Source organism: Gavia stellata, chromosome 10, assembly GCF_030936135.1.
Source record: "Gavia stellata isolate bGavSte3 chromosome 10, bGavSte3.hap2, whole genome shotgun sequence".
NCBI classification, from domain to species: domain Eukaryota; kingdom Metazoa; phylum Chordata; class Aves; order Gaviiformes; family Gaviidae; genus Gavia; species Gavia stellata.
Genome location: NC_082603.1, coordinates 33709286 through 33737141, shown reverse-complemented (window position 1 = coordinate 33737141; position 27856 = coordinate 33709286). Strand labels below are relative to the sequence as shown.

Below are 27856 nucleotides of genomic sequence, written 5' to 3'. Positions count from 1 at the left end.
CCAAGATTTTTTTGGCTTTTCAGTCCTGTTGCGACTCTCAACAACTGTTTTTAAGACTAGAATAGTGTTAAAACCAAATTGTAGCTGCTGACCTACAGCGAAGGAAGAAATGTACTCCAAGCCGCCGTACACACACGAACCTTCCCCTTTCCAAACGCCACAGCCTCTCCTCCTGCGCCCAGCACTAACTTTGGTGTGATTCTTCAGCGTTCTGAAAGCATTGGCGCCATGAAAAATAACACATTTTATAATACAAGAAAACCAAAAGCCTGTGGGTGAGCTGAAGCTGCTACAGAATCGCCATCCAGATGTGCTGCAGAACTTGGGCCCATCGCGTGGCTAAGCCGACAGGTCCCCAGCCAGCGACGCTGCTGGAAGGCCCGGGTTTCTCCCCTACAGCATTAGCTGAGGAACCCAGTGCTCTGCTTAGCTGACAGCATCCGGAGAGCGCCTCACGCCAACACCCAGCCTGGTGCAGCAGCCTGGATGAGCGGCAGCATGCTGCGTGAAACAACGATGGAGGACAGTTTGTGTCGTAAAACAATTCAGCAAGACAACTGAAAAGCCACCAGCCAAGAGTTACTACTTAACCTGCACTACTTCCCTTGCTTATGCTTTTTATGTTGGGAAACGTGTAAACTTCACGCTAACAAAACAGTTTGCATTAATTCAAAATTTGGTCCTTTATTAGGCATTTTAAGTTTACAAATGGTAACAAAAAGTATTACACTTCTGAAGAAAACACACCAAATCACACTTCCAAGTTCTTTTCAAAACACTTCTCCTTTAAAACAGTCTTTGATTATTTTCTGTTTAAATATGTGTTTCCTGATTTTCGTTAGGTTACAGGAATTGTATTACGTCACAAACAGGTTTACCTGCAATGCCAGACACCGTTCACTGAAAATACTCTGTCCTTTCACACTTCAGTCCTTGATCTTCACGGGTTGATTAACTGATTTTCTTCTGACTTCTACTATTCTTTGAGTCCCAGAGTATAACAACATTAAAATACACCAAAAATAATAAAAAGTGTAAGCAAGAAACAACGGACACGGATACAGGGAATAAATCCGGTAGCCTCTGTGGAGGATGCACTGCAGCACTCGTTAAAGACAGGACACCCATCAGGGTTAGTGAGAGAAGAAACTGTAAGATAAGGAGTGATATATTAGCTAACGGTGATTTAACACCTCAAACGAGTAAGCTGTTACTTTCATTACTTGGGTGCTCTGTATTCTTCAATCTATACGTAGATGACATCGCAGAGCTAGAGCACACCTCTACACTGAGATAGTGTGGCTTTCCCTGTTCGGGGCTCTGTACACAGTTATGGACATAAAACTGGTTTATGCAAGTACTTCAGTAGCATGAAGAGCTGCAAGTAAGAGTTATAGGCATTAAAACTGCTTACCAGGCTCCTGACCATCTTGGGAAATGACTTAAACCAAGAAACATATCCCTTCAGGGAAAGGGAGAACGGTTTCAGCTGCAGGTCCTCTGCTGAAGTCTTCTCAAATATGGAGAAGGAAGCCACGCAGGCCGACAGGAATGCCAGCATTGTCACAGCGTAGGCCAGCAGCAGGCCGTCCTTCAGCAGAAGAGGCAACATACTGTTAAAACAGAATTACCCGCAGAAGTGAGTGCACGTTCTGAGTTCTATTTCAAAGGATATAAAGAGGAGAGAAAAAAGGATACATTTATTTACTAGAATTGGGGAAGAACAGGGTTTTAAAATAATGTTAGTGGTGTCCAACTCACCTGAAAGTTGATACAAGTAGAAACCACGTAGCCATAAAAGGGATTTCGTTTATGATTAAGCAGACGGGTCTAGAATAAAAAGAGGAAGAACAGGTATGCAAACACTGACGTGACAGCACATCATCCTCTCAACCTTTGACACGGATGCTGCTCTCCCACTCCTCGGGAAGGCAGGGCGGAGCTCTGCCTGCTCCCCACTGCCACCGGCTCCGGAAGTCCAGGAATAGGCAGCATCCCAAGCGCCGCATGCTCTGCTGCGGCGCCCTGCTCCCCCCTATGCCCCACTGAACCCCCTACGCCCCACTGAACCCCTGTGCGGGGGTCTGCAGCAGGAGAGTCGCTCAGTGGAACCCTTACAGTGCGGGCCATCGGCCGCACAGATGGCCGGGTTAGCGCCCGCTCTGTCCAAGGCTTCGAGGAGCACCTGTACGGCAACTTCCAGCTGCCTGTATTTATCTACTTTTATTTACAAGTTATTCAGAAAAGCAAATGTGTAGAGTTTTTAAAATCAGATACATTGTAAGTGAGAAAGCAGCATGCAATAACAAGATGAGGAAAAGATCAAAATACATCCACCGAAAAATAATTTACTTACACTGACACTAGAAGAATAGATTTTTCATGTACTTGAAAGGAGAACAGGAAAAATGACAATGCACAACTAACCTTAGAAAAGGAAATCAGAGTCGTATTAGTGTATGTGACTGCAATGCAAAGCACTGTTTTAGTTTCTCTGCTGGCATAGACTTTACGTGAACGTCTGAGCTAAATGATCTGTTTTTTCTAATTAACTGCTACATTTACTCCAGTGCAATTTACACATACACAGAGCTGCTTCTGTAACCACTCATACATACTGAAAACTATGTTGTTTGAAGGTTTACCCAGAATTAGTCAGAAAACACGTCACGTAAAGAGCCCTCCACTCTTGCTTAGCTTTACTGAGAAGGGTATCCCCAGCGAGTAAACACAATATTCACGTACATGAGCACTGGCAAAGTTCGGTCGCTGTGAGAACTACCCACCTTTTTGACATAGAATTTTGCTCATCATCACGAGCAGCCAATCAACCAAAGAAAACAAACTGTCTTTTTTCTCCCACCAAATAAAAAAAACCAAACACACTGTAAAACATAAACCAGTTCTTAGAAAGGATAAATGTTAGTTTTAGACAATGTTGCAATAAACTCTCTAACAGTACTCACATAAAATTAAAAATAGAAATTATCTGGTAACTCTTGAAACCTTAGGACCAGCTCCATATGATTTTCATTTCAAGGAAAACTGATTTTCGCATGTAAGTCATGTTAGTGTGCTTAAATTCAATGATATAATATGACCAAGAAAAGGCAAGCATTTGGGAAATAGTATCATTTTCTTTTCAAAGTGCTAATGAGCTTACAATGTTCATCTCGGGACTTTTTTACTGAATTTTGCAGCCAATGCAGTAACAAAAACTAGCACTTTGGAAGCAAAACAAGAAGAGGAGAAATTCCAACTCTATATGAGGTTTTAATGTGTACAGAATCTCTAAAGACTCTTCAGAGGAAGATAAAAATACAGCATTAAATAAAGAAAATTAAGGCTAAGGAAAAAAAGTCTGGATGTAAAAGACAGGTCAGACCCCCCTGGACACGTGGCAGCAACGCACTTTTTAACCCATCTCTTCAGCAGAAACAGAACGGCATTTAATGGTACACGCACATCCGCACATCACGGCAACTGTAAGCAGAACTGTTGGTCACACACACCAGTGCTGGCAATAAAACAAGGAGCAATTAAAAATATATACTTACCAAAGCGAATTTAAATCCTCGGAGAGAAGGCTGGACAGTTAGTTTTATACAAGTAGGAAGCAGGCTCAGGAATGTTACAGCAAAACTAAAGAATTTTGTAAGAAAAAGTTTTAATACATGAGTAACTACATCCACGGTATCATATAATCACTTCTGAAAACTACGTAAGTGAGGAATTCAGTTGTAATTTTCAGAAGTACAAAATCACTCAAGGAGACTCAACCACACGAGAAGAGCACTGAACCGTCTGCACTGACGTAAGCACTTCTGAAAAAGGAGTAAAGCATTTCCATTAATATTGCAGACTCTGTAGACCTAGACTTGGATTCTTCACTTAGTCAGACAACAGAACTGTGAACTCTGACTTCTAAGAGCACTAAAAGAGGTAATTCTTTGAAGAGGAAAGCATGCAAATTGTAATTCAGTTTTAACCAACCAAGTAGCTTAAATCACTGTATAAACAAGCAGGAAATTTTTCAGTCATAAATATTCCTAACAGTACTTGGGGAAACCCTTGTCACTTGGGAGAAAAGTACAGTAGAGGAACGAAAACATTTTTTCAATCTTTTAAATACCACTTCTCATAATTCTTTAACAAAAATGACTCATTTCGCAAAAACCAATGCAAATAAAAAACTACCTAAAGCACTTCAGTTATGTCTTACCTGAGTTTTAGCTGAGTTTGAGGTGATACTATATTCTTTATCTTTATAAGGACACTTACACTGCACCAAATATTGGCTACTTTATCCTGGAAGGAAAAAAAAAAAAAAAAGGGTAATTGGTGATAATTACATTCATTTAAACTTATGTTTGTGACAACAAATGGGGCTTGGGAGGTGGGGGATTGTTGGGTCTCTACCGTGATACTGCAAAAAGACACTTGCAGATATGCATCATATTCTTAGGTGTACTTCAAATCATTCTGATCTTCAAAAATGGGAAGTTTTAAGAGACTCAATTAAAACATGTTCTAAAATAACTGAGAAATAGTTCTTCAGCACAAGAGACTACTTCTGAACTCACGAGGTCACGCATTTTGGGAAAATAAGGCTCCAAAACTATCTGGCCCTGATTAAATGGGGGCATATACGAATCTTTTTTCAAATGTGAAGATACTCTGTATACTGCCACATTTCATTACATACCTGAATGTATTTAGCTGTGCTTACTGCTTGCTAGCAATGACAGAGTTAACCTCTAATAAATCAAGAGGTCTAAAGACATTAGCAGTTGTGCTAGGATCACTTTCAAAATTAAATTTGTAACTACAGCTATCTTGCTCGTGAAACTCATCCCTAAACAGCTGCTTGAACCACAGCTGTGTAGACATAACAGCAAGAAAGCTACTAGCACCAACAACTGAGCCATCTTCCTCATATGCTCACCAGCAATACAGAATATGCACTTCAAACCCGCTGAGGATTACAGGCGAACAGAGGGTTTGGCAGCACCAGCCAACACGCAGGACGCCTACTGAATAACCAATACGGTTTTACAACCATCAGCATTTGTTACTGCTGCTGTAAATGGGAACCAATTCAAAGAACCTGTTACACGCACCCCAGTATAAATTTACTGCGCATTGCTTACGTGGACAATTTCTCATTTTGTCTCGATTAGCATCCAGCAAGTCACTCCCCTGATCAACTCAGAAAATATTTGGGCTAATATTAGACCAAAATCCTTAAGCTCTTTCAGACTCATTGGTTCTTGTCATTTACAGATTTTATTTTTAAACTTGGTACTGAATAAGAAGTGTGGCGACCAAAACTATTTATTTATAAATTCCAGATTAATTCCCAAGGTCATTGTTTTTTTGGGGTGGGAGGGTTGTTTGTTTTGGTTGTTGGGTTTGTTTGGTTTTTTTTTTTTTTTCAAATAAACTAGCAGAGAATAACTTCCATACCGCTGCCCAAATAAAATGCTGCCTTTGGTACAGCAACATTAATTTTTGAAGAAAAAAGTGCCAGTCGTGGTATTATTTCTATCTAAAGAAGATTAAAAGAAAACCTGAGATGAATCAAGCTATGTAAGCATTTGCTTAAATCCCTGTGACATCAAAAACTGAAAATTCAAAGCTTTATTTTATTGGTTAAACTGGAAGTTGAGAATCTGCTTTTTAAACTGTGATATTAAGACTCCTGCCCTAATTAAGCAAAACAACAACAGCAGCAGCTCACTGTTACTTGGGAAATGAGTATGCTTTCTTTTATCAGCGAGACTCCTGTGGCCTTAGCGTTAGGTAAACAAGAAATTGCTTTACTGGATTAAGGCTGCGGAACTCAGCACCCTGCAGCATGCAAATGTCGATAGCCTGAGGAAAAGCAAAAGCAGACCTGGCCTAAAACTTTTGGGAAATACTGTGGAAACTTGCACTGAAAACACAAGGTGGGTCAAAAAGGAAGTTCTAGGCTGCACCCAAAACACTATTTTTATTTTTTTTAAATAATGAATCCTGTTGACAATAGCTGAGCAGAACCAAAGACAGAGACTGAAGCTGTTAACTTTTGAGGTGACATCTTCTGACACTGTCAATTACTACGGAATCTATTTCAATGGAAAAATGTATGGACTGAAGTATGGGTTTGATGATGGGATAAGTGTTGTCTACTCATATAATATCCTGGAAGATGCCAGCTGAGCTGGGGTTAAATACTGGATTAAATAACTGGCAAGAAACGACTGCTGAAGAAGCCATCTCAAATTACTGGTTCTGTGGCGTGTCTCCCACATGAAATCCCTAAAGGTCACGATGAAGGTTTCTCAAGGGATCTAAGAATACGGAACATTTACAGCGGGGTGGGGGAGAAGAAAACATGCATGCCTCAAACAAGCCTCGGTCAATGGGAAAGAGTCTTCTGAGTACTTGCATGATTTGTTCCATGTCGGTACAGAACGGGAGCCAGCAGACAGCAAAGGAAACCACCACTGTCCCTGTTATTTTAGTTAACAACGCTAATCTGCAATCAAGAGAAAAGCTTACATCAGAAAAAATAAATCCAGCTACTGGTAACAAAAGTCAGTTCTTAGTTTATAACATAAACCTTTTTTTAAAAAGAGATACAAAACTGAAGGTGACAGATGTAAACAAAACGAGCTACCGGTACCACAGAAAAAGTTCATCATCCCCAGTTGAGCGATCCATGAGAACCACAGAGCTACTGCTGTCAGTCTAATCTGGTTGCCCACTGCAGCCCGTATTTAATTTAGCTTACAAAATAAAGAGTGCTAAGAAAGGACACCTTAACAGATTTTACCATCTGTTCAGTGGAAACACTTCATGTAGACCTCAGCAAGAAATACTTATTTTGTGAGAGAGGAATACATTACAACAAGGTAAGTATCTTCCACGAGAAATTAATTCAGAAATAAATGCCCACCTGCAAATAAGGAGAATCACATTTCAATGCCAGGCTGCCTGGGTGCATTCCCGAGAAAGACAACACGGTCTAAAGTCACTTACCCCTTTCCTTTCAGTCCCTTCTTGAAGCACTTTCCAAGTAAGTAGCAAAAAAAGGGCAGAGAATGGTAGAGTTCCATTTGCTTATAATTCAAGGCCAAGCAAAATGCCACTGACCCCAACAGGTCCCAGTCGTAAGACAAACAAAGCACACCCCACAAGGCAAAGCCGAGGCTCACTGAGTTGTATATGGTTTTTTATGTCAAGGACAAGATACACAACTCAGCACTGGAAGTCAGTAATGAATGCCCTGAGGGACAAGCATAAAACAGCATGCCAAGTAAGTTTTTCCAAGTTAGTTTTAAAAACACATTGCCAGTTGTGACTATGTTGTTCACAGACAGAAATAATTTTACTTTGATTTCAAGTGTAATTTTGCTATTTCCAAGGCTTGAGTCAAAGCTTGCACAGGCAAAAATGAGGACAAATAGCATGTGTGTGTGTTAATTATACAAGTAATGTATCCTCAGTCAGCCAAGGTTCTAGTGACAGTGACAATACTTGGTAAGACGCATCAGGGTAAATATTTTTTTCTTGGTATTTACATGATTAAGGATAAAGCTTTCAAGAGTCTTTCCTCCCAGCTCCCAAAAGATATGTGCAGAATATTCAAATACATCAGTATTTAAATTATATATTATTTAGTTCAAGGACTCCTGAGGTTTTTTGTGATTATATTATACTCACAAGGCACCCTCATCCATGACCAGTTCCCGTAGCTGCTAATAGTGTACAAACAATGACTAATAGTTACTAAAAGCAACGTTACTTCCTTATGACTTTGAGAACAGGTTCCCAAGCTCAGCAGAGTTTGAAGAGACTAAGCTACACTTACTATTAAATTGCAAAAAAAGATTAGCTTTGTCTTTTACTGTTATTTTTACGCAATGAGAGAAACCAAGAGATACTTGTCAGAAATGTCACAGTATTTTGTTTTCTCTTCGTCAATATAAATAGCTGTGACAACACATTCAGATTTGTCTACCTTGTTTCCAGCCCACACAAATTTCTCACTCAAAATCACCATGTGTATTTGTAATCTCATCAACAAATCATTATACCGAAAGGCTGTGAACTTGCAGAGACCTGCAGCAGCAGGTAAGGTTAAGTCAATAGATTTACTTCTCAAGAGCTGGTCACAGGTAGTGAAGTTATTCACATAAGAATCACAGGGCTGGAAGAGACCAGAGACTACGCACAACATCTGTCTGCTTCAACACAGTGTCTGCTGCACCTACATCACCCCTGACAAGAGGTTTGCTGAACCTTTCCTTAACGGTCTTGATGCTACAGATTCCACAACATCCACAGACAATCTATTCCAGCATTGCACTGTAATTAAGGTTCAAAAGATTTTTCCATGTATCCCTGTGGTAACTTCGGGCTGGTACTTCCCCTATCTAACATAAGACACACAACAGATTATTGCCTTCCTCTTCGTACTTCTTTTCCATAGCAGAAAACCTAAACCTGTGCCGCCTTCTGATCGCCAGCCTCTCTCACCTAAGATGAGCTGCATTCATTCCCATCCCCATTCTTGTAAGAGATGTCTCCAGATGATCTACATCTTTAAAGAGTCAGGCCAAAAATGGAATTTCAGAATTCCTGAGCTGTAACTCAAATATTCAATAACATTGTGAATTTTTTTCCTTCTAGATCTGCTTTCTAAAGATATATCATCATCCAAGTTCACCATGCACTCTCTTGGAAGAAAATAACAAATTAGTAAACTGTTTGATTGTCAAAACTTGATTTAGTAGTAGATGCTGAGATTTGATATCTCCTTGGCATATTTAAATATCCACATTTATCACAACTCCAGGATTGTGTCCCTCTGGCTCAACAGCACTAAGCGGCACAGCCTGGAGTAGTCAACTAACAGCACTTGCTTGTTGATGAGCAAAACAAGTATAAAAACAGAAATCTTATTAAAAAAGACCCACCTGTGAAGGCATCTGCCACCACTATTTACTAGTTAGCTCTGATGGCCTAACTCGTATTAGATGCCTAGCTTTTAAATGGTTAGGCATTATTAAGTGAAGTGAATCCACCTCAAGTAACTGTAAAGGCAAGACAGAACGGCACATTTTATAGAACTGAACATTTTACACAACTACACCTGACACACTCCTCTGCCATCTCCGGAAGATCTAAGGTGACTCTCTCTCCAAACACAAATCACAGGAGCACAAGCCATCCTTCTTTTCACTGTCATAGCGGCATTGACGTTATCTGCAATAAAGCGACTGACAGAAATAGGAGCTTGAGGCATGGGAAGAACGCTATTCATGTTTGGATTGATTTGTCCCAATATCAACTATTTATCTCCGATATATTTCAGACTGACAGTTTTCTTCAATATCTCCACTTTGGGGTAGGCAGAAGCCCCTCAGATGACTTTGTATACAAAAGTAACCTTCTGCCCAGCTAAAGACTAGTACTAAAGAACAGTGTTAGTTCGTAAATAGAAATTCATTTCACTGCAGAACAAGGATACTGGAAGTGTCCATGGTCAATAAGAATGAGGCCTGGATAAAGCAGTATGCAGAGAGCACTAGAAACCTGGAAAGAAGGATCAAAAAAAAAAAAAAAAGAGGGGGAAGATAATTATTTCTAGGTTAGACATTAGACAGAGGAATTTATACTACTTCTCCAGTACAAAAATTTGCCCCTCCACGGTGCGTCTTATACGTAGGAATCTTCTTCTCTACAAGCAATCTTCTGTCAGTAATATTTTGACAAATAAAAAAGAATAAAGATTTTCCATAAATAAGAAAATGTTGAATGGAGACCAGCCTGCCCTTTGCCGACCAGCTCAAAGACCACCCACACCCATCTTAAACCTTGGAACCACTCCAAAAATCAGACGGCTTATTATTCCAAAATGAATTGGTTCTACCATAAGGAGTGTGCAAGACAAAGCAGTTCCTAGATTCCCCCATGTCACAGCACAAATCTTGTTTTTACTACCTAAGTAATAAATTCAGAAAGAAATATAATTCAGGAGTTCACGGCTACTAAACTTCAGCACATCTTGTTATTGTTATTGAAAGCATTAAAATAATTGCTATAAGATAATGGCTTTTTTTAATCTTTTTAACTGAAAAGCCTTTAATACGAGATATACTGACTGCCACCAGTTTTACGTCAACTGAAGCCATCAGTGTTCTATACGTTCATTAACTCTTATACTGTTACATTTCTACCCTGTTTTAACAGTATGTTTTCTTTGTTTTTTAATTTACACACACACCAGATACTTGCCTTCTTTTTAGTAGATGTTTCTTTCAAGGAAAAACAATATAAAATAACTGCAGGAATATAAACCAGCAAATCAGCAACAAACACTGAAAAATAAAGATTAACTTTACGTTAGAATCCTCCCACATACCTCATCTTAATGCTATTCAAGTTGTCTATTTTCATCTGGATTGCGAATCTTTGACTCTGCTTCTAAATGCTCCACATCTTGGTTGTATTTGGTGTAAAAAACCTCAAATGATAATGACTACACATTGAGAATAGTTGCCTACCTTTTGAATGGGGTACCCTCACTGGAAACTTCACTTTAGTCATTCAAGTCAACTGAACTTCAAAAGTCGTGGGACTATAGTTTCCACTGAATATGCTTTTCCATTATCTTACATTGCGTTACACCATTCTTCATTGCTTTAAAGATAGCTCAGGTTTGGCAGTAACACCAAAGCTAATTTTTTTCAATTGTTTTGGAAAAGACAAGGAAAAAATATAGGCAAGTAAACATTAAAATATCAGAAAGTTCTTCATTAGAATAAACTGGGTAGTTCCACTTCAAAGGACAAAAAGAAATAGGTCTACAGAATTTGATCTTGTTAATGTTTCTAACGCTATCATTTCTGATGTCCAAAAGCTGCTGCTTCCACGTGTTCAGCTGTTTTGGCTTCTGGCACAGCCTCAGTCGATAAGGGAGCACACTCTAGTTCCTCACATGCCGAAATGAGAGAAGGCATTCTTAATTCTCTGAAGAAATCAACTATGACTAGATCCAGTCGTTTGATGGAACAGATAGTCTGAAGACACAAATAATTAAGAAGCTCTAGATTGCTACAATCTCCAGTGTAGCTGTGTGAATTACTAGTCATGTGGATAAAGAGACTAAAACTAGTTATTTGGCTTTGATCATCCGCCTACAGCAAATATATGTAAGAAGGTCGACAAGAAAACAGAAACAGCAGGTTCACCTGCCCAGAATTATGTCAATGCCTGCTCGTGCTTAAACCACCAGGTGAATTCTTCTTGGATGTTGTCTTAAGAGCCTGAGAAAAATCTCAGATTATTTCTATAAACCAGTTTCAGGAAAATGTGCATTTATTCCAAGTGGGAAAGTATACTTTGCCTCTTTTTGGTCATGGGCTTTGGAAGAAAATGTTTAAAGACATCAGTTATTCAGTGATGAATTGTTTTGCAGGCTTAAGCCACAATTAAACAAATATACCCAAGGCCTTAGCAAAACAAATACACTGACACTTAAAATAAAGGTGTAATACCAACAGCTGACATTGACCATTCTGAATTATTTCAATGCATTCTTCTAATGGCTGTTGTTAAAAAAGGGTTATCAGTTCTCCTAGATCCATCAGTGGTTTGTCAAGTGAGTTGATTTCAAAATTAATAAAGACCATTTCAAGGGTAATTAAGTTCTAGTGATTTTTTTTTTTTCCCAATTCATTCAATTACTAGAGACCGGACTGAGAGGTTTGTGAAGTACAGAAAAGCTATTGATGAACAACAAATTCTGCTGTTGCAGTCGGAAAGCATTTTGTGGAATTCTGCTGTTACGCAAAGCAAAAGACAGATCTAAAATGAAAGAACATAGTAACAGGATAATACGGCATCTACCACCACTTAGAGAACAAGAGCTCACTGGCCACATTGTTTGCTGTCCTGCTGATACAGCTACTGAATTAAGTTATCTAGAAAAATTTCTCTGCACTTGTTTATCATTTTCTTTGTAGAGGCAGTTCAAAATCAAACGGTCAGAAGAGTGACTGCGGGAAAATGAAATTTAGGATGAGAGTGGTAAAATACATTTTTACTGTTTTGTTAACAGAAGTTTATCTCTAGAAAGTGGTGACCGTTTGAAAGAAAAGTGACATCTTTAAAAATATCAAATATCTCTCCCTTTCAGATAAAGTATACAGCTCATAATAAGGATCTCTGAGACCTCAAGAGGCTGTTAAGTGAATGCCAGTCTATGTGCAAAATAATTTTACAATAAAAACCAAGCTAAGCTGAAAATGAAAAACTATTTATCAGAATGGAAAGGAAAACAATGATAGTATTTTCAAAATTTAAAAATGGGTCTATGCTACAAAAAAAAAAAGTTGCTTTGTTTTGGAGTTTTTACTGAACCAACCTGTTTGAAAACTTGTTTGTATATTTTATATTTATCAGCTTCACAAATGATGGCAGAAAAGAACACACGAGTTTGGTTCATAAATGGACCTGCAAAGCCACCCAAGTCAAGAAACTGAACATAAACTGGTGAAGACAGAGAAGCTGCATGATATTAAACATGCTAAATTAGTAAGCGAGACAAATCTGTATGAACATCCTAAGGAAATATAATTTTCCTACCTGTTGTACGCATAAATAACTTATGTGGCTGACTCTCGTACCCCCGAGACGTGTGCAGAGCAATCCAATCAGGATTTATTAACTTTGCACTGTAAAACAAAGTACAGACACATCAAAATGTAGACAGTTCTCATTTCCCTTTACACTCCTTTCAGCAATAAAGATGACATGCACAGGAGCGTATTCCAAGAATTAAGATGAATGAGAAGAAATATTTCAAAGAGCAATAGTGATCAATGAAAGATTTTCCTCGCTACTAGATCAGTTTACACTATAGACTTTAGCTGCTACTTCACAATTAAAAAAAAATAATCTTTGACAAGAGTAAAAATGGAATACAACATTAGGACAAGATAACCACCTTCAGTCTAGTTCCACTGACTTTTAAAAAAACAATTGTAAATACCTTTCATATTTAAGTATTAAATATAAACCATTTACAGTTCACATAGATGCCCCACATAACTGCGCCTGTGCACTTTAACCTACATTCTTATTCCATAAGTCTCATTCCAACAGCAGTAAAGCCCTTGTGGAAAAAGTATTCCAATAACAGAATTCTATTTCCATGATACCCAGTCATCAAATGTCACTCGGGCTCTCAATATACGAGAGCTTTCCCATGCGATGCACCCAATTCCTACAGCGCTTCTCTCTGTACATCACGGATGCAACAGTGGCTTATACGGAAAGCTAAAAATCTAAGCCGCATCTAAACCTGCTAAAAATTTACGGACCCTTCAGTACGCACTGCAATAATTACAAGACAGAAAAATAGCAATGTTAGTTTTAAGCAATAGGGATACATATAAAATCTATTTCCCTAGCTTTAAAGTAGCAAACAATACTTTTCATTTCATCAGCTGCCCAGATTGGTCGTTTTTAGCTACTACTTTCTCTCCTCGGGAGAGGAAGGAAAAAAAAAAAGAAGGGAAAAAAAAAAAAAAAAAGAGAGGCGTATTTGGTGTTTTGCATTCTCCACAGAAGTAGGTATGTAAAATAATGAACTTACACATAAGCACACAGAAAACTGTGATAGGCAGTAAGAGGTGGATAATCAAGGCCCCAGTACAGTAGGTTGTTATCACTTGTATTGAAGTACCTAAAAAAAAAATTTAAAGAAGGATCTACATTTCCAGCTTTGTTTCAGCCCAAGGAAAAGGCTGAATATGAAACCAAGTATTTTTATCAACGTATTCAAAATCAAAAAGGCAGTTAGCAACCTCTATATCTGCTTTATTTTACTTCATGCAAAAAAATCGCAAGCAACAAAACAAAAGCAGAAGTGATACCGAGTACACTCACTTGTGTTTGCAGAGCAGATTAAAAAAAGCTGCTAGAGCTTACTTACCTGGAGAGGGAAAATCCTTGATGTGAACAGAGTTTGACAAAAACCCAGAGACTAGGACAAAGCCGACACAAAAACAGTTGTACACATCTACTATAGCTCTAGGTTTGTTTATGTGGCAGGCTTTGCAGGTCCTCACCTCCATCTACAGACCCAACCCACATTTTTCATGCATACCAATTATTCCAGAAGACAGCAGTCAATTTGCCAAAAAGAAAATAAAACCAATGTAGTTAAAAGGAAATTTCAAAAGAACTGGGATTCACTGGTGATTTTTCCTTATATTAATCCTCAGTTCCTTTGTTTCCTGGACTTGGTCAGCACATTTAATACGTGAGAATGACTTCTGAATAGTTAAACTTTACCTGCTACTCTTTTAGACTGTAATGTAGCAAGTTGTGAATGGCTTCTGCTCAACAGACCTTAATATGAAAATTCTGAAAAACCATCTGTTGAAGTTATACTGCTGGAAAGCAACTGAACAGAAGCGGAAAAGGGTGGCATAAAGGTATTACACAGACAAACAAAAAGCAGCATAGGTCTGGAAGAAAACCCTGCCACAGCAGGTGCACCTAGGCAATTCCGTCAGCACGAATGTAGGAGTTGGGGCTAAGAAGTTCCTTAGAAGGCAACACCAAGTTATCAGAGTAACACCTCCTGCATCGCCAACACGAGGTCATGACCCTCAATCAGATATGTCAGCCACAACCACTTTACTAGTTCTACCTCAAAACTCAGGTGGACCACGTGAGAGAAAGGAAAAGGATTTTCCCATCTGTAATTACGTTGTGTCGGTATTTCTGTGGAAGGCTGGCCGCGGTTAAAATTAAGTCACCTCTTCCAAATGAGAAACAGAAAGTTTTAGCCAAGGAAAACAGAGAAGTTACAAAAATGAGGCATCAGACCCTTTGTATCTCACAGTGAAAGAGACTGACTAGTCTACTCTAACTGCCAAGGGGCAAGCTCTTGGCTTTTCTGGTTTCTCTCTTCAAATGCAGTCAATTTTTGACATTTATTATAGTAAATGATATTTCTTGAATTCTTTATGAGCTGCCTGAAGTATCTTATGAACTGATGATAAATCATACTTCTTGAGTTGCATCTCTGCTTCTTATCCTACGATTCAAGATTGCTCATGCCAAGGCAGTTCAGATTCTTCATGCAGATTGTAATAGTCTGCAACTTAGTAGTAAACTTCTCAGTTTTGTGGGGTTTTTTAATTTTACCTTCCATAAACTCATAGTATCAACAGAAAAATCAATACCTATACCCAGTAATATTTAGCAAAAAAGCCTTCACACTTTTAATTAGCAGTATAGTAAAAAAGCATGTTCTTAAAGTAGCCTTTAATAAATAATGTCAAGACTCTAAAGAATAATATAAAAAAGAAATATTTAAATCCTGGCCTCTGGCTCAGAGAAAGCTCACACAAGGAAACCAAGTACAAACCATACTGTAGTTTACGACAGTTGGTTTTTTTTTTTTTTTTAAATAGATCTTTGGTTTGGATCAAAGAAAATAAGCGTGGAACATGCAGCTATATTACCTATACGTGCCTGTTTAACGGTAAACGTGACAACGTCATGGTCTGTGAAAAGATCAAGAGATCTTACAGGACTATGTCCTCACGAGAGAGCTGCTCTCTGTATTTACCTAGACAAATTTACAGGGGAACACATGCTTGCTGCACAGACAGCTTTTCTAAATACTAAACGAATAACAGCACTAGAAGTGATTAGAATCTCAACTTCAAATTGGAACACTATTTTTTACATACTGGAGTATAACGTCTTTGCACACTGCGTATTTCTATAATACAGGAGGGGAAAGACACCTTAGTATCCTAGAATGTAATCCCTTGCACGTCAGCCGAGATATTCTTTTCCAAACGCCCAGGACTGAATATGACTTCGCTGTACCAGAGATTCAATTCCGAAAGCAGACCCAATCCAAAAAACTTCTGTTACAAATAAAACGAAGACCAAATACAACAAGACCGAGATGCCCAACTGGCAGCCCATAGGCTAAACTCAGCCTGCAATATAGTTTCACCTGGCCCCTGGGAATGCCTAGAAATAACGACTGCTATAACTCTTAATTTTAAGTACATATAGTTCTGCGCAGCAGAATGGATCAAAGCTGCCAACTCTATTATTATGTCAGCTCTCCATTATCCCAACTCTGGCACACTGAGGGGTTTGGATATCCCAGAAAAATGTAGAACAGGATGATCCAAAGTCATAGCATAGAGTCATCTGCAGAGTTCCACACAGTGCCATACTTTCAGAATTGGCCCCGCATATATTTATGGAAATAAAATTTAATTAATAAACTATTCTGACATATCAGTCTGTTCCCCAACAGGTAGTTGAGGAAAAAATTACACCAGACAAACAGAATCCCTGTTGGAAGATGACCTGGAGTTCCAATGTATTCCAATTTGTGTTGCAGCATGTATATATGGACTAAATAATTTTTACCGTTCCATGCAAGCTCCAAGGAATATTAGGAATAATATAAAAATAAATAAAATATTTGGAATAATTTTCCTACTGTTTTAAGTGATCTGTACAAATTAAGTTCACTATCCTCACATCTAGATTCCAGGCACGCACATTTTCAAATCTATATTAAGAACATAGGTGTGAACAATGAACTTGCAGCTGTAAAAAACAACCCGTGCCTCCAGCACAATTCAAGTCTCTGCATTTACTGGCATGCCCCTGCCTTTTAGCTTAGGGGAGACGAGCAGTTTGTTGTGGTTTTGTCAATGCTGAAAATCATGCAAGTTTCTGTGTGTTAGAGAAGTGGAACTCAGGAAACTGACCTGATTTTTTTTTTTTTCCTAAACCAGGTGAACAAGCTTCTCTGTGATTTCTCATGTAAGCCTACTAAAAAATTCTTTCTTGACCTTTCTAGTCAATTCAAAACAAAGCTGGAGTTTCACAACAGAGAGACCTACCAGTCAGACTGTTTTGTCATACAAACTGACAGCTAGCAAGTCAAAGTTCCAAATATTAGCTTTTTTTCTTTTTTTGTGAAGAAAATGGTACCTCAGTCTAAGAACAGAGTGATATTATATTACTACAAAAGGGTTTTCAGAATAGTTCAGAGAACAGTAGAAGATATTGCAGAGATCTTAAAGGCATATTGAAGTAAGATCCGAAACAAGAGTTTCATTACATTTACCCCTTTGTAACCTGAACTGCAGTAGCACTACGTACCACTGCCTGACAGGTAAATTGTACGTAACTTCTTGCCAGTGTCTCTGAGCTTCATAGTCTCCATACATAGGTGGTTTTCCTGCACCTAAAGAGAGATGAGAGAGTATTTATGACTTTATTCTGTTTACACAGATTACTTTTCCTCCAGATACGTATTTGCATATTAATATTACTGATTTTATTCTCCATTCCCCTCTGACATTTGAGAACAAACTAGAGACCTCATCTGCTACGCAGTCTAACAGGGAGGAGGGAAAAAAAAAGTTATGCATTCTTTTGGCTTTCTGAATATTTCTGTGATAAGCATTTATCAAGATATTCCACTGTGAAGAGCTTCTTCCTCATCTGACAAAAAAAAAAAATCATTTCCAAGTGTAGATTAAAAATGTGGCACTTTTTCTGAAATAAGAAAATGTGCACAATGGACATCTTATACTGATTTTGTGTGAACTACGCTTTCTTAGTATATAATAATCGGCAATGTTCTCACTTGTGTTTCAGCCATGTTGTGGTAGTTTGCTATTAAAAGTAACAACCAGCCTTATTTTTAAATTTACTTAGAACTAGGACTTGCTGCCAGTCCCCCAGTTCCTCTCCCTTTCCTCTGTCGCCTGCTTTGCAACACCAGCAAGAATACTGCATCTGTCCCTTTCCCCAGGATTCTTAATAGAGTTAAGACAAGCCATTTACTAACTCAGGCCATTCAGTACACAGAATAGGTTTAGAAGAATTTTTTCCTATAATCCACAAAGCTTTCTAAATAATAACTGCTCCATTTTGGTTTACAGGAATTCTCTCTCACACATTTTTCAACTGAGTGATTGTTAAGTAGCAGTTCTGCAAAGTGAATTATCTGAAGGACGCTTTTCACACACGCATACGTAAGTCTCTCAGGAAACTAAGATACTGGGTTTTTTCCACAGAAAAAAGCTTTAGCAATGCAAATACTTCAGATGTCTACTCATAAACAATTCCCTCAACGTAAGCCTAACTCTGATAACGGCAGTATGTTAAGCATCTTTATCATAAGAGTTTATTTACTTCTATTAACCTGTGCTTATTGAGAACAGAAACTGGACCGATAGTACTTCCAGTAAAATATTGACACTAGCCAGACAGAGATTTAAGAGTTTCTTTAAAATATAGGAAAGCCATCTATATTTTTTCCACATGATCTATGTTTGCAGGAGTCACACAAGCTCAGATATGTACTACTTATTCCTGGGTAGCAGAGAGAACATATTATCTCCGCTAATTTATTCCTGGGTAGTAGAGAGAGGAGATTATATCCACTATATAAGGCATTCAACTGAAAGTTTCCCAAATAAGTGAGGTCACTGGAGAACAGGAGTTTTATCGGTGTCCATTCTGCAACTATAAATCTAGTGGAACAAAGAACCTGTCATAGGATTACTGAAATACAAAAATAGGCATCATCCAAATTTTAGAGTGTGGGTATATGTGTGTGTGTGTGTGTGTTTGTGTGTATATACACATATACATACACAGATATAAACACACACATATTTTATTTCAGCTCCTCCACCCCTTAAGAAAAAAAAATTCCAGCGTATTTATGCATGTGACAGCTCTTTCTAACATTCAGGTTTGAGCACTGGCTGGCTGAAAAAAAGACAAAATTAAGCACATGCTTTCATAATTTGCTGGACGGGATCAGACTCAGCTTTCCCTATTCCAAAAGAAGTTATACGATCGTTGGGTAGGAAACAAGATTTTAAAAAATCATTATTTTAGTTCAGGCATTATTTTAAGACTCTCTTTCAGAATCTTTATTGGTTCGAAATTAAATCAACCTAAAAAAAATCTAGTTAGCAATGTAATTGTAAATACTTGCAGTGCAACAGAAATGTAGCATTGTGTGGCAAAAGACAGGGGGTTTGTTTTTCTGCATATAGGTGGGTAGAAGAGAGCCTCAGTTACCTACGAACAGATCTCTTACGATGGCATTTTCAGAAAGCAAATTCAAAATAAAACAACTGTGCAAGAAATTAAGCATGCAACTAATCTTCATGCAAATTCCTTCAAGTAAATGAAACCCAGGATTTACCAGTTTAAAAATCACTAGACTACTACTGAACAGCTCCAGCTACTCAGGGGATGAGGCTCCCCACTGCCTTAACAGAAAAACAGAGTTGGATCTAATGGAGCTTGTGATTCTTTTAGCTGATGGGGACTGAAAGTCATGGTTCATTTTCTGAAAAAAATTTGCAGAGAGCAAGCTTCGTGCAAACTTATGCTAAGTGTAGGAATGGCATTGAGAGCTTCGCAAAAAACCTGCTAGTTCTTTGTAAGCATTATGAAATGGGGAGGAGAAAAACTCATCTATTAAAAGAATATAGCTTTAGCTCATGCTGTAAACAATCTTAAGGAAGCACAGCTACAAGACAGAGTGTAATCGCTCACTCCACGTCACCTTTACACCATCTTCATTATCTCCAGTATAGTTTTAGCTAAATATAAATTCAGGCTATATCTTATATCTATGTTATAGAACTTATTACATTTAATAAGTTTGATTGTACATTTAACAAATGTACAATTGGACTGCAGTAATATTCTGCAGCTACTGAAATATCAAAGGTATAGGGGTGAAAGGCCAGCTGTTCTTTGGCTCCTCTAAAACATTACTGACCATCACCCCCCCCACAAAAAAAAAGTTGTGATGGTTTTGTTTTTCAGCGTTTTGTTCCAAGCGGCCGTGATGTTAATCATTGCACACTTCAGAAAAATAAGGACAAGGTATTATATGGACCTTAGGGAAACAGAGAGGCACTAAAATACAATACTTGAAATCACATATTGCTTCCTATTTATGATTTTACATGCAAGTTTATTTTAATTTATCACAAGCTCCATAATTCACTTTCCCGTGGTTGTTTTACAGACCATGAACACGTATTACCTGAATAAGAACCAAGCGACACAGTCCAGCGTACAGTAAGTGCTATTAAAACAGTAATTGTCATTAAGCTCCACTTCTCCATAGCTGGTCTTTGCAACAAGCCAAAAGGTACCTGAAAAAACACCATAAACATTGCTACAATACTGTCCACGGTTTTGTTTCTTAGGCGTTTAACAGCACTACTGACAGTCCCGGTTTTCTCCCCACCCAGAAGTGTTCTGTTACTATCTTGCATCTGGAAGCACGCTGCAATCGGGAGGGGTTTACACTACGAGAATTCTAACCATGAAGCCCAATGTTGCCCAGAAGCCATTTCTCCCATTTCTGATCTAGAAGCTGAAAAGGCATTGGACAAAATGCATAAAAACAGCAGCAGGGTAAAAGATTTCAAACCACTTAAGAGACCTCAAATACATGATCAACACTATATCGTACATACACACCTTAATAAGCTCCACACAATTTGTTAGGCAAAAATGCAGCATGTTTTTACCTGTAAGTGACGAGAGAAGATTCTACAAGAGACCAGTAGAGAAAGACTGTAGTGATAGTCAAAATACTCATGCCAACCACGTATGTTACATAGCTCACAAACTAGTATTTGCCACTGAACAAGAAAAACCTCTTCAAAGAAGTCTATAAAAATTCCCAGATTAATAACTCACTAGGAAAAAAAAAAAATGTTAACAAGCATGCAGTTTTAAAAAGTGAGTAAATGTCTCAGTATGAAGTTCATGGCACTTATTTTCTCGATTAAGAACACCACAGCCAAATTATGCAAAACACAGATCTGGTATAGGCTTCTCTGTTGGTTTAAACATATTCAAAAATTATTTAAAAGTTAACTACGTACTGGTGGGTCTTATGCTGGACCACGTATTGTCTGTTCTCCTGCAGCCATTATAAAAGCACAGAGCCCATCATAAACTCTGTATCGTGTGTTCTAACTACTTCCGCAGGAATACAGTCATGAGCCAATATATAATAAAAAAGGTAAATGCGTATCACTGACCTAGGAATGCAAAGATCTGGCGTTAATGATCAAAAATTCCTGATCTGAATCTTACTTCAGTCTCCCCGATATTCAAAAAGGGGCTTGAAATTCTACCTCCCCTTCCCCAAGCATAAGCACACTATCCATCAGCTACCTCTCCCTAGAGGACGCACCAGATGAAACCTACCAGGCTCAAGAGATCTTCTCCATCCTTCTACCCAAAAAGGCAGGAGGACTGATCTCCCACCAACCTTGCTGGACCATATTAAGGATCCAGTAACAATAAGAAACGTTGCTGGATCTGTCAAATTAAGGGCCACATTCATCAAGCTCAGGAACAGAGAAACAGGAAAGTAATGATGTTGCCCTATGCAAAAAAACACTAACTATAGAATATACAAACTTTGACCCACAGGATCAAAAACATTTTAGTCCGAGTTAGAAAAAAAAATGAAGAAGAAACTACTCCAGTCTTGACAGTGAGAGACAGCAGTAAATCCAAAGGCCAAATCAGCAGCAGTAGCACCATTCCCTCCACAGTCAGCAACAGATACATGAACAACCGAACATGAACAACAGAAGAGTGGATGAGCCTGGGTACAACTGCCAAAGACCTCCCTTTGCAGAAGAGCCATCATCTGATTTAAGTTGAGTTTAATATACTTGCCACTGCCAAAAAAAGAGCAACAAAAAAGTCCCACACAGCAGCAGTACTGAACTGCTGTTTTCGTAGCAGACAAGCAACACCTAAGACATGTTTAGGTTATTCTGCTTAAACTAAATCTGTATTTATTTACTATTCACAGAAAGGTATGACCCAACACCACCACCAAGGGGGGAAAAAAGTTACCTTAACAATATAAATCTATGACAGCAGTAGATCACCATCTATAGGTAGAAACGCAAATACGGATATTTGCATGCGTTCAATGCTACACCTGTGCCTAAACGGCAGGATAGGCACATTTATCTAAATAAAAGATACTGAGGTCGACTCTGTAGATCATTTTACCCTAAGTGAACTCCCGTGCTTCCTAAATTTGGGTCCAGTAAGACCAGAGCCTTATATGACTTCCAAAATCAAGTGTCACAAGCCTGGCCTTTCCCTTCGATAAAATATTCACAACTGGCCTTCCTATCTCCAGTTAGAACTGCAGTCAGAATTATTAATTAATTATACCGTCTTAATTCCTACGTAATGCCAGACTCACCTACAGACAGCCTCCCCCAACTCTGCTCCTCTCATTTACTTCTGCCATTCCTTGCATTTGGAGTAACTGTCATTTTCTGGGGTATTGAGTTTCTTCCTTCTCTCCTCTCAAACGCGATTCTTAAAATATCCTTTCCTACTTCTTTTTAATCTTTAATAATTATTCCATACCTCTGGAAGCAAAAGCCATGCTTTTATTAGATTCTAAAGCACGGACCTGTAATTTTTGCTACCCCATGAATAACAGTGTTAAACAAGTAAGACTTTTCAGGAGATGATCAAGCTGGTTTGGTCAGTCTCATTTTTACCTTCTGCCTCTGGATGAACAACACTAGAGGGTCTCTCAAGCAAGAAGCCACCTATAAGCATAAGGTGAAAATCACAGCTTGAAAAAAAACCACTACCCTTCCACGCTGCATACTATGAAGGTTCAGATAAATAGCACCGGCACAAACCACCCACTCCTTCCCAAAGGGAAACTTAGAGAACTCAGTCACAGATGCGCGACCCTTAATACAACTCGCTGTTTTAAAAGAGATGTCAGCACGCAGCTCAGCAGCATCCTTCCCTTCCTCAACAATGCACCCGCTACATTAAGAATTTCACTTGCTGAAGCAACACGCGTTCTACAAGCCTACTGTTCCCCCACTCCGTGCCAGAAGACGTATTTATTTGCCAAATCTCCTCACGCATCCCCCCTCTATCCCCAGCCGCCTCAGAGAGACACTCGAGGCTGAGCTGCTGCGGGGGGACTTGCGCTCGGGCCTCCCCGCTAACCCAGCCGCCCTCAGCCGCCCGCCGCCACCGCGCCTCCCCTCAGCTGCCTCCCGCCCCGCTCCGGGCGACCCCCTCTCCTCAGCCCCCCAACCGCCGCCCGCCCCCGGGGAAGGGACGGACGGGAGGCGCGGCACGCCCGCCCCCCGCACTAACACCGGCGAGGCTCGTCGGCTCGGCCCGGCCCCCCGGGGCACAAGAGCGGGAGCACGGGGACCCGCCGAGCCCTGAGGGAGCGGGCAACGCCGCCACCGCCCCTCCCGCCCCGGCCCGGCCCTTCCCGCCGCTCTGGCGCGAGCCCGCGGCTCCTTACTGGACACAAGCGGCGCGCACGCGCTTCCGCGTTGGCAAGCGGCTTCCGGCCTCCGCCGCCCGTAAGGCGGCGCAGCGCGCATGCGTGGGGAGGGTATCTGCGCCTGCGCAGCTCCGCCCGCGGCGAGGCGGCCGGCTGCGGCGGCTGCCCTCGGGTGGCGGCTGCCGGCGGGGCGGTGGGGCCGCCCGGGGATCGGCGGGCTGGGGGCAATAGGAGCGGGCCGCCGGGCCCTGGGCCACCCCGGGGAGTCTGGGAGTGACGGCTCGAGACGCAGCTTTCCCTCGGGAGAGACGGCGGCGCTGCTTGGCGCTCAGCCGCTGTGGAGGCGGCGCTGGCCCCGCGCACGGGCCCAGCCCGCGCTGGCCGGCCTGCCCCGGGCTCGGCTTTGCCCCGGGCTCGGCTTTGCCCCGGGCTCGGCTTTGCCCCGGGCTCGGCTTTGCCCCGGGCTCGGCTTTGCCCCGGGCTCGGCTTTGCCCCGGCGGGTGCTGCCATAAGTGGATGCTCGTTCATTTTCTTACCCTCCTCGCACGCGTCCCTTCGTGGCACTGGTAGCGCTTACTCTATTGCAGCAGTTGAGGGAAGTGGGGAAAAAATGTAAGTATTATTAGTGAAAAGCGTAGTCCCGACAGACGGGAAGACTGGCATTTTGTTCAGGCGACAAATCTAAGTGTGTGCTTGTTTTTGCAGGAGGAAGGGAGCAGCTGGAAGACTTGTTCCTCAACCGCGCCAGAAAGCTGGGCAGCAGCTCAGCCTTTATGTGTGGAAGACGATATCTAGGAACCAACGGGAAGAAGAAACATTTCGGGCACCACAGCCCCCTCTTTTACAACCTTTCAGTTTTACCCTCTTTGATTCTCTCTAAGGTCTTGACAATGTACGTAGCATAACATAAAAGATCCTAGATCATCTTTATACAACCCTTACCAATATCTAAAAGTACGGTCTCTGTTTTTCTTTAGATTGCTGCGTTTTTCTTCTGATTGTGTGTCTAACTGAGGTTGCGATACGAAATTTAGTAGAAAACCGATTATTTTTAGCACTAACACCGCATACTGAGGTTTCATGGCCAGAATGAACTGCCAGCAGCGCTCTCCTTGGACCGGAATCCCAGGACTGAAAATTCTGAAGGATTTAAACCCAACTGCTACAAAATGGAAGTACGGTCAAGAAGTATCTGATCACTGATAATAGAAACGTTAAAGTAACCAGAGATGACAGGAAAACAAAATTCTTCATAGATTTTTTTTTTTAACGTGCAGGTTCTTTTCAAAATACGTAAACATTAGGCAACATACAGTATTGCGTACCACCAGAGATGGCTTTTCTTCCTTGAAGTTCTTCCAGTGCAATAGCATATAGAATACTAATTTCCACTATCCCAACCATTTATCCGTTGAGTGCCTATTACTTGGACATCCCGGTCCCTCTTACGCCTGCTGTAGCCTGCCGTAATCTCAGCGTTCTCAGCAACTGTCACTCGTGAGCGTTACCTCAGGCGGGATGGTACGAAGAGGCTGGAAGTTTGTGGTCTTATACAGGTAAACGTAAAAAAATCGCACTAGTCTGCTGGCCTGTCAAGGTGTTTGGAGCCATGGTCCTATTGAAAATGGTGATTATGATCGTCGAATTTTACGTATTTTACCTAAATCTGTTATACTCACTCACTCAGATTGCTGCTCAAGTAAATGCTTCCATTTTAGGATATTAATAAGGTCCTAAGGGATGTCTGGAGATGACAAATCTGTAAAATAAGCATAGTCCTAAAAAAAATCCGTCAACTACAAAGTAAATTGGAAGGTAGGAAGGGTTACGCCTCCGGAACCCCTCGGCGTGGTGTGTGACCCTGAAAACACGCTGCACAAAGTGAATTCCCAGCCTAAGCCTGGGGGAGAATCCCCACGGCAGGTCCCTATTTTAATTTCTCCTTTCCCGGCCCCGCTCTCCTTCCCTTCCGCTCTTCCCTCCAGGATTTTCCATGCCCGGAATTCCCTAAAGCCCGCTCCCGAACCGGGAGGCCGGGGATCACAGCCCAGCAGCACCGCGCCACCCCCGAGGCCGTCAGCGTTGCCTGCGGGCTCCTTCTGCAATAAAAAAATCAGAGTTTGGGGGGTTTACCTTGCGGGTTAGTGATAATTTGGTGCTGGAGCCGGCATGGGCGAGCGGGGGTGCCCGCCTGCACGGTCAAGTGCGTTATTTCCATTAGCCGAGGGCTCTTTGCTGCCGGCTGAAATCATTCACTCCCCGGGAAAGCTTTTTTATCGAATGCTCTCTAAATACTTGCATTGGTCACGTCGCCTGGAATTGAGTCCCTGTCACTAGTCTTTCTGCGGTGACTTTGAGCGGATCAATGACTGGAAAAGGCATTAAGGAGACATTGATGCGGCGGGGTGGGAGGCGAGGGGGGCTCAGTTTTGGTGCGCAGTAGTCGAGAGAAGCCGATAACGAGCAGATAAACGGCTTTTCTTAACCCTTGGCGTTCTCGGGAGGCTTCGGCAGCTCTGCTGGCTCTTCTCCTCCACCCCGGCTCGTAGGGTTGATGGAAAGCCGAGCAAAGGCAAATATCTCCCGGGTATTCCATAAATCTGGAGTGAAACGGGGTCAGGATAAGGAGAAAGCCTTTCCCCGGGTGGGCGGCAGTCCTGCAAGAGGCTGCGGCTATAAAAAGTTGCTTTCCAACTCATCTAGGATTTCGTTTCTGAGCTGAGCCGTGATGCAGCAGCGAGCGGGGAAACAAACTCTCGAGCCGTTTTCCGTCGCAGATTCCTGACCTTTTCCCGGGATCCCGACGCTGGGAAACGGCCCTTGCTTCCGCGGGTGCGAGTGCGGGCAGGCGGCCGGGCTGTGAAAGCCCTGGGCTGGCAGATCGCTGTAGCCACGCTTCTTTCGGGGCTTCATTTCCCTGGCAAGAGAAATGAACGTGTTTGAAACCACCATAACCTGCGGGGAGAGTGATTTTTTAATTGGTTTTTTCCCTCCCCCCCCCCGAAATACCAGCACTTATTCAAGTAATTAGAAAGACTCGAGGTTTGGGGTCGTTTTCTCCCATTCCTGCCCTTCTCCGGGCAGGCAGCGCCGGGGGGTGGGTGCTGGGGGTCCGCGGGGCTCCCAGCCCTCCGTGAAACCCGGCGAGACGTTCCAGCCCTTCCCGGAGAGGCGAGGCGGAGCGGCGGCCGCGCCTCCCGGCTTTTCCCGTCCTGCCGAAGCTCGGGAAAGAGGGATTTTATTGAACCTGGAGTTCAAGGACGCTCCCTCTCACATGTCGCCGTCTTTACAAAGTTGCCAAGCGCCTACTTTCTCAGCTTGCTTACCGAATCCTGAATTAATAAAGTTTACTTAGTTATTCAAATAGATTAAATGTCACGTTTTAAATGGGAGGGGAAGGTTCTACCTTACTGACCTATTTTTCATTTCGGGTGTAGAAAAAGGCGAGATTAGCATGGATATTGCATTTTCAAGGACCTCGCCACTATTAAATAGACTGTTAAGTGCATTTTATGGCTGAAGAGTCTGTTCCCAGTTCAGTCGGGAAGACGTGCTAAGTTCATCTCTACCTGCTACATTGAACATTCACTGACTAAAATACTTTCTGTGGATGTAATACCTATGCTCTGTATCTTTTAAGTACATAACGCTTAATGTTTTAGGACTAGTAAAACGTAATTCAATAAAAGTCCCTGAAATAGAGGCGGTGTCTCTCGAGAAAGCCGGATCGCGCGTGTTTGGCCGCTCCCCCGGTTCCCGGCTGGGTGAAGAGGCGAGTTGAAGGGAAGGGAGAAGCTGCGGGGATGGCCCGGACGCTCGCGGCTCCGGGCGGAGTCTTCCCGCGGAGGCTTAAGTTCCGCGGAGGTTTAAGCGGGCGCGTATCGAACGCAGCCCCCGGGGATGCGCTAAACGACAGCGCCGGGCCCGAGCCGCGCCTTGGCCGCGGACCCGCGGGGTTGGGCGGCGTAACTTCCGCGCCGTACCGGCTCTTTTTCCTCAGCCGCTGCTTTTTCACATCCCTTGGAAGCACCCCCCGGAATGGCGAGGCCGGTTTTCCGCCTTCCCTTCCCGGGCCGGGCTGACCCCCCCGGGGCCGGCCAGGACGGGCCCCGAAGCACGCCTCCGACACGAGGGACCTTCTGCCAAACCGCCCCAGCAGCCCCGGGAGGCAAAATCCCCTTGAATTCCCCGGTGCCCCGGGAACTGCCCCCCTGCCCCGGACCCGCCGGGGAGGGAGGAAATCCACCCCCCCATCAAGTCCCAGCGGTGGGAGACCCCCGAGGGCGCCACGAAGGGCGAGGGATGGCGCTTCCCAAGCCGAAATGGTCACCCTCCTTCTTTTGTTTCTGGCCCGGGACACGGAGCCCGGGCCGGCGGGCGGGGACCGGGACCAGCCGCATCCCCAGCGCCGGGGCCGGAGCGGCCCCGGGGCGGCGGCGCTCGGAGCCCCCC

At 41.9% G+C, this 27856-nt stretch overlaps 1 protein-coding gene across 1 annotated transcript; it reads right to left on the bottom strand.

Moving 5' to 3' along the window:
• Window positions 1-758: 758 nt before the first annotated feature.
• ALG6 (ALG6 alpha-1,3-glucosyltransferase) lies at window positions 759-23428 on the bottom strand. The gene is made up of 15 exons (XM_059822027.1): window positions 23423-23428; window positions 20132-20243; window positions 17209-17293; window positions 13649-13738; window positions 12637-12725; window positions 10285-10367; window positions 9518-9582; window positions 7024-7209; window positions 6385-6520; window positions 4223-4308; window positions 3558-3642; window positions 2357-2427; window positions 1762-1830; window positions 1415-1613; window positions 759-1149 (listed from the first exon to the last, which is right to left on the bottom strand). The coding sequence occupies exons 2-15, from the start codon at window positions 20211-20213 to the stop codon at window positions 952-954; spliced, it is 1524 nt and encodes a 507-aa protein (XP_059678010.1). The 5' UTR covers window positions 20214-20243; window positions 23423-23428; the 3' UTR covers window positions 759-951.
• Between the last annotated feature and the right edge of the window lie 4428 nt (window positions 23429-27856).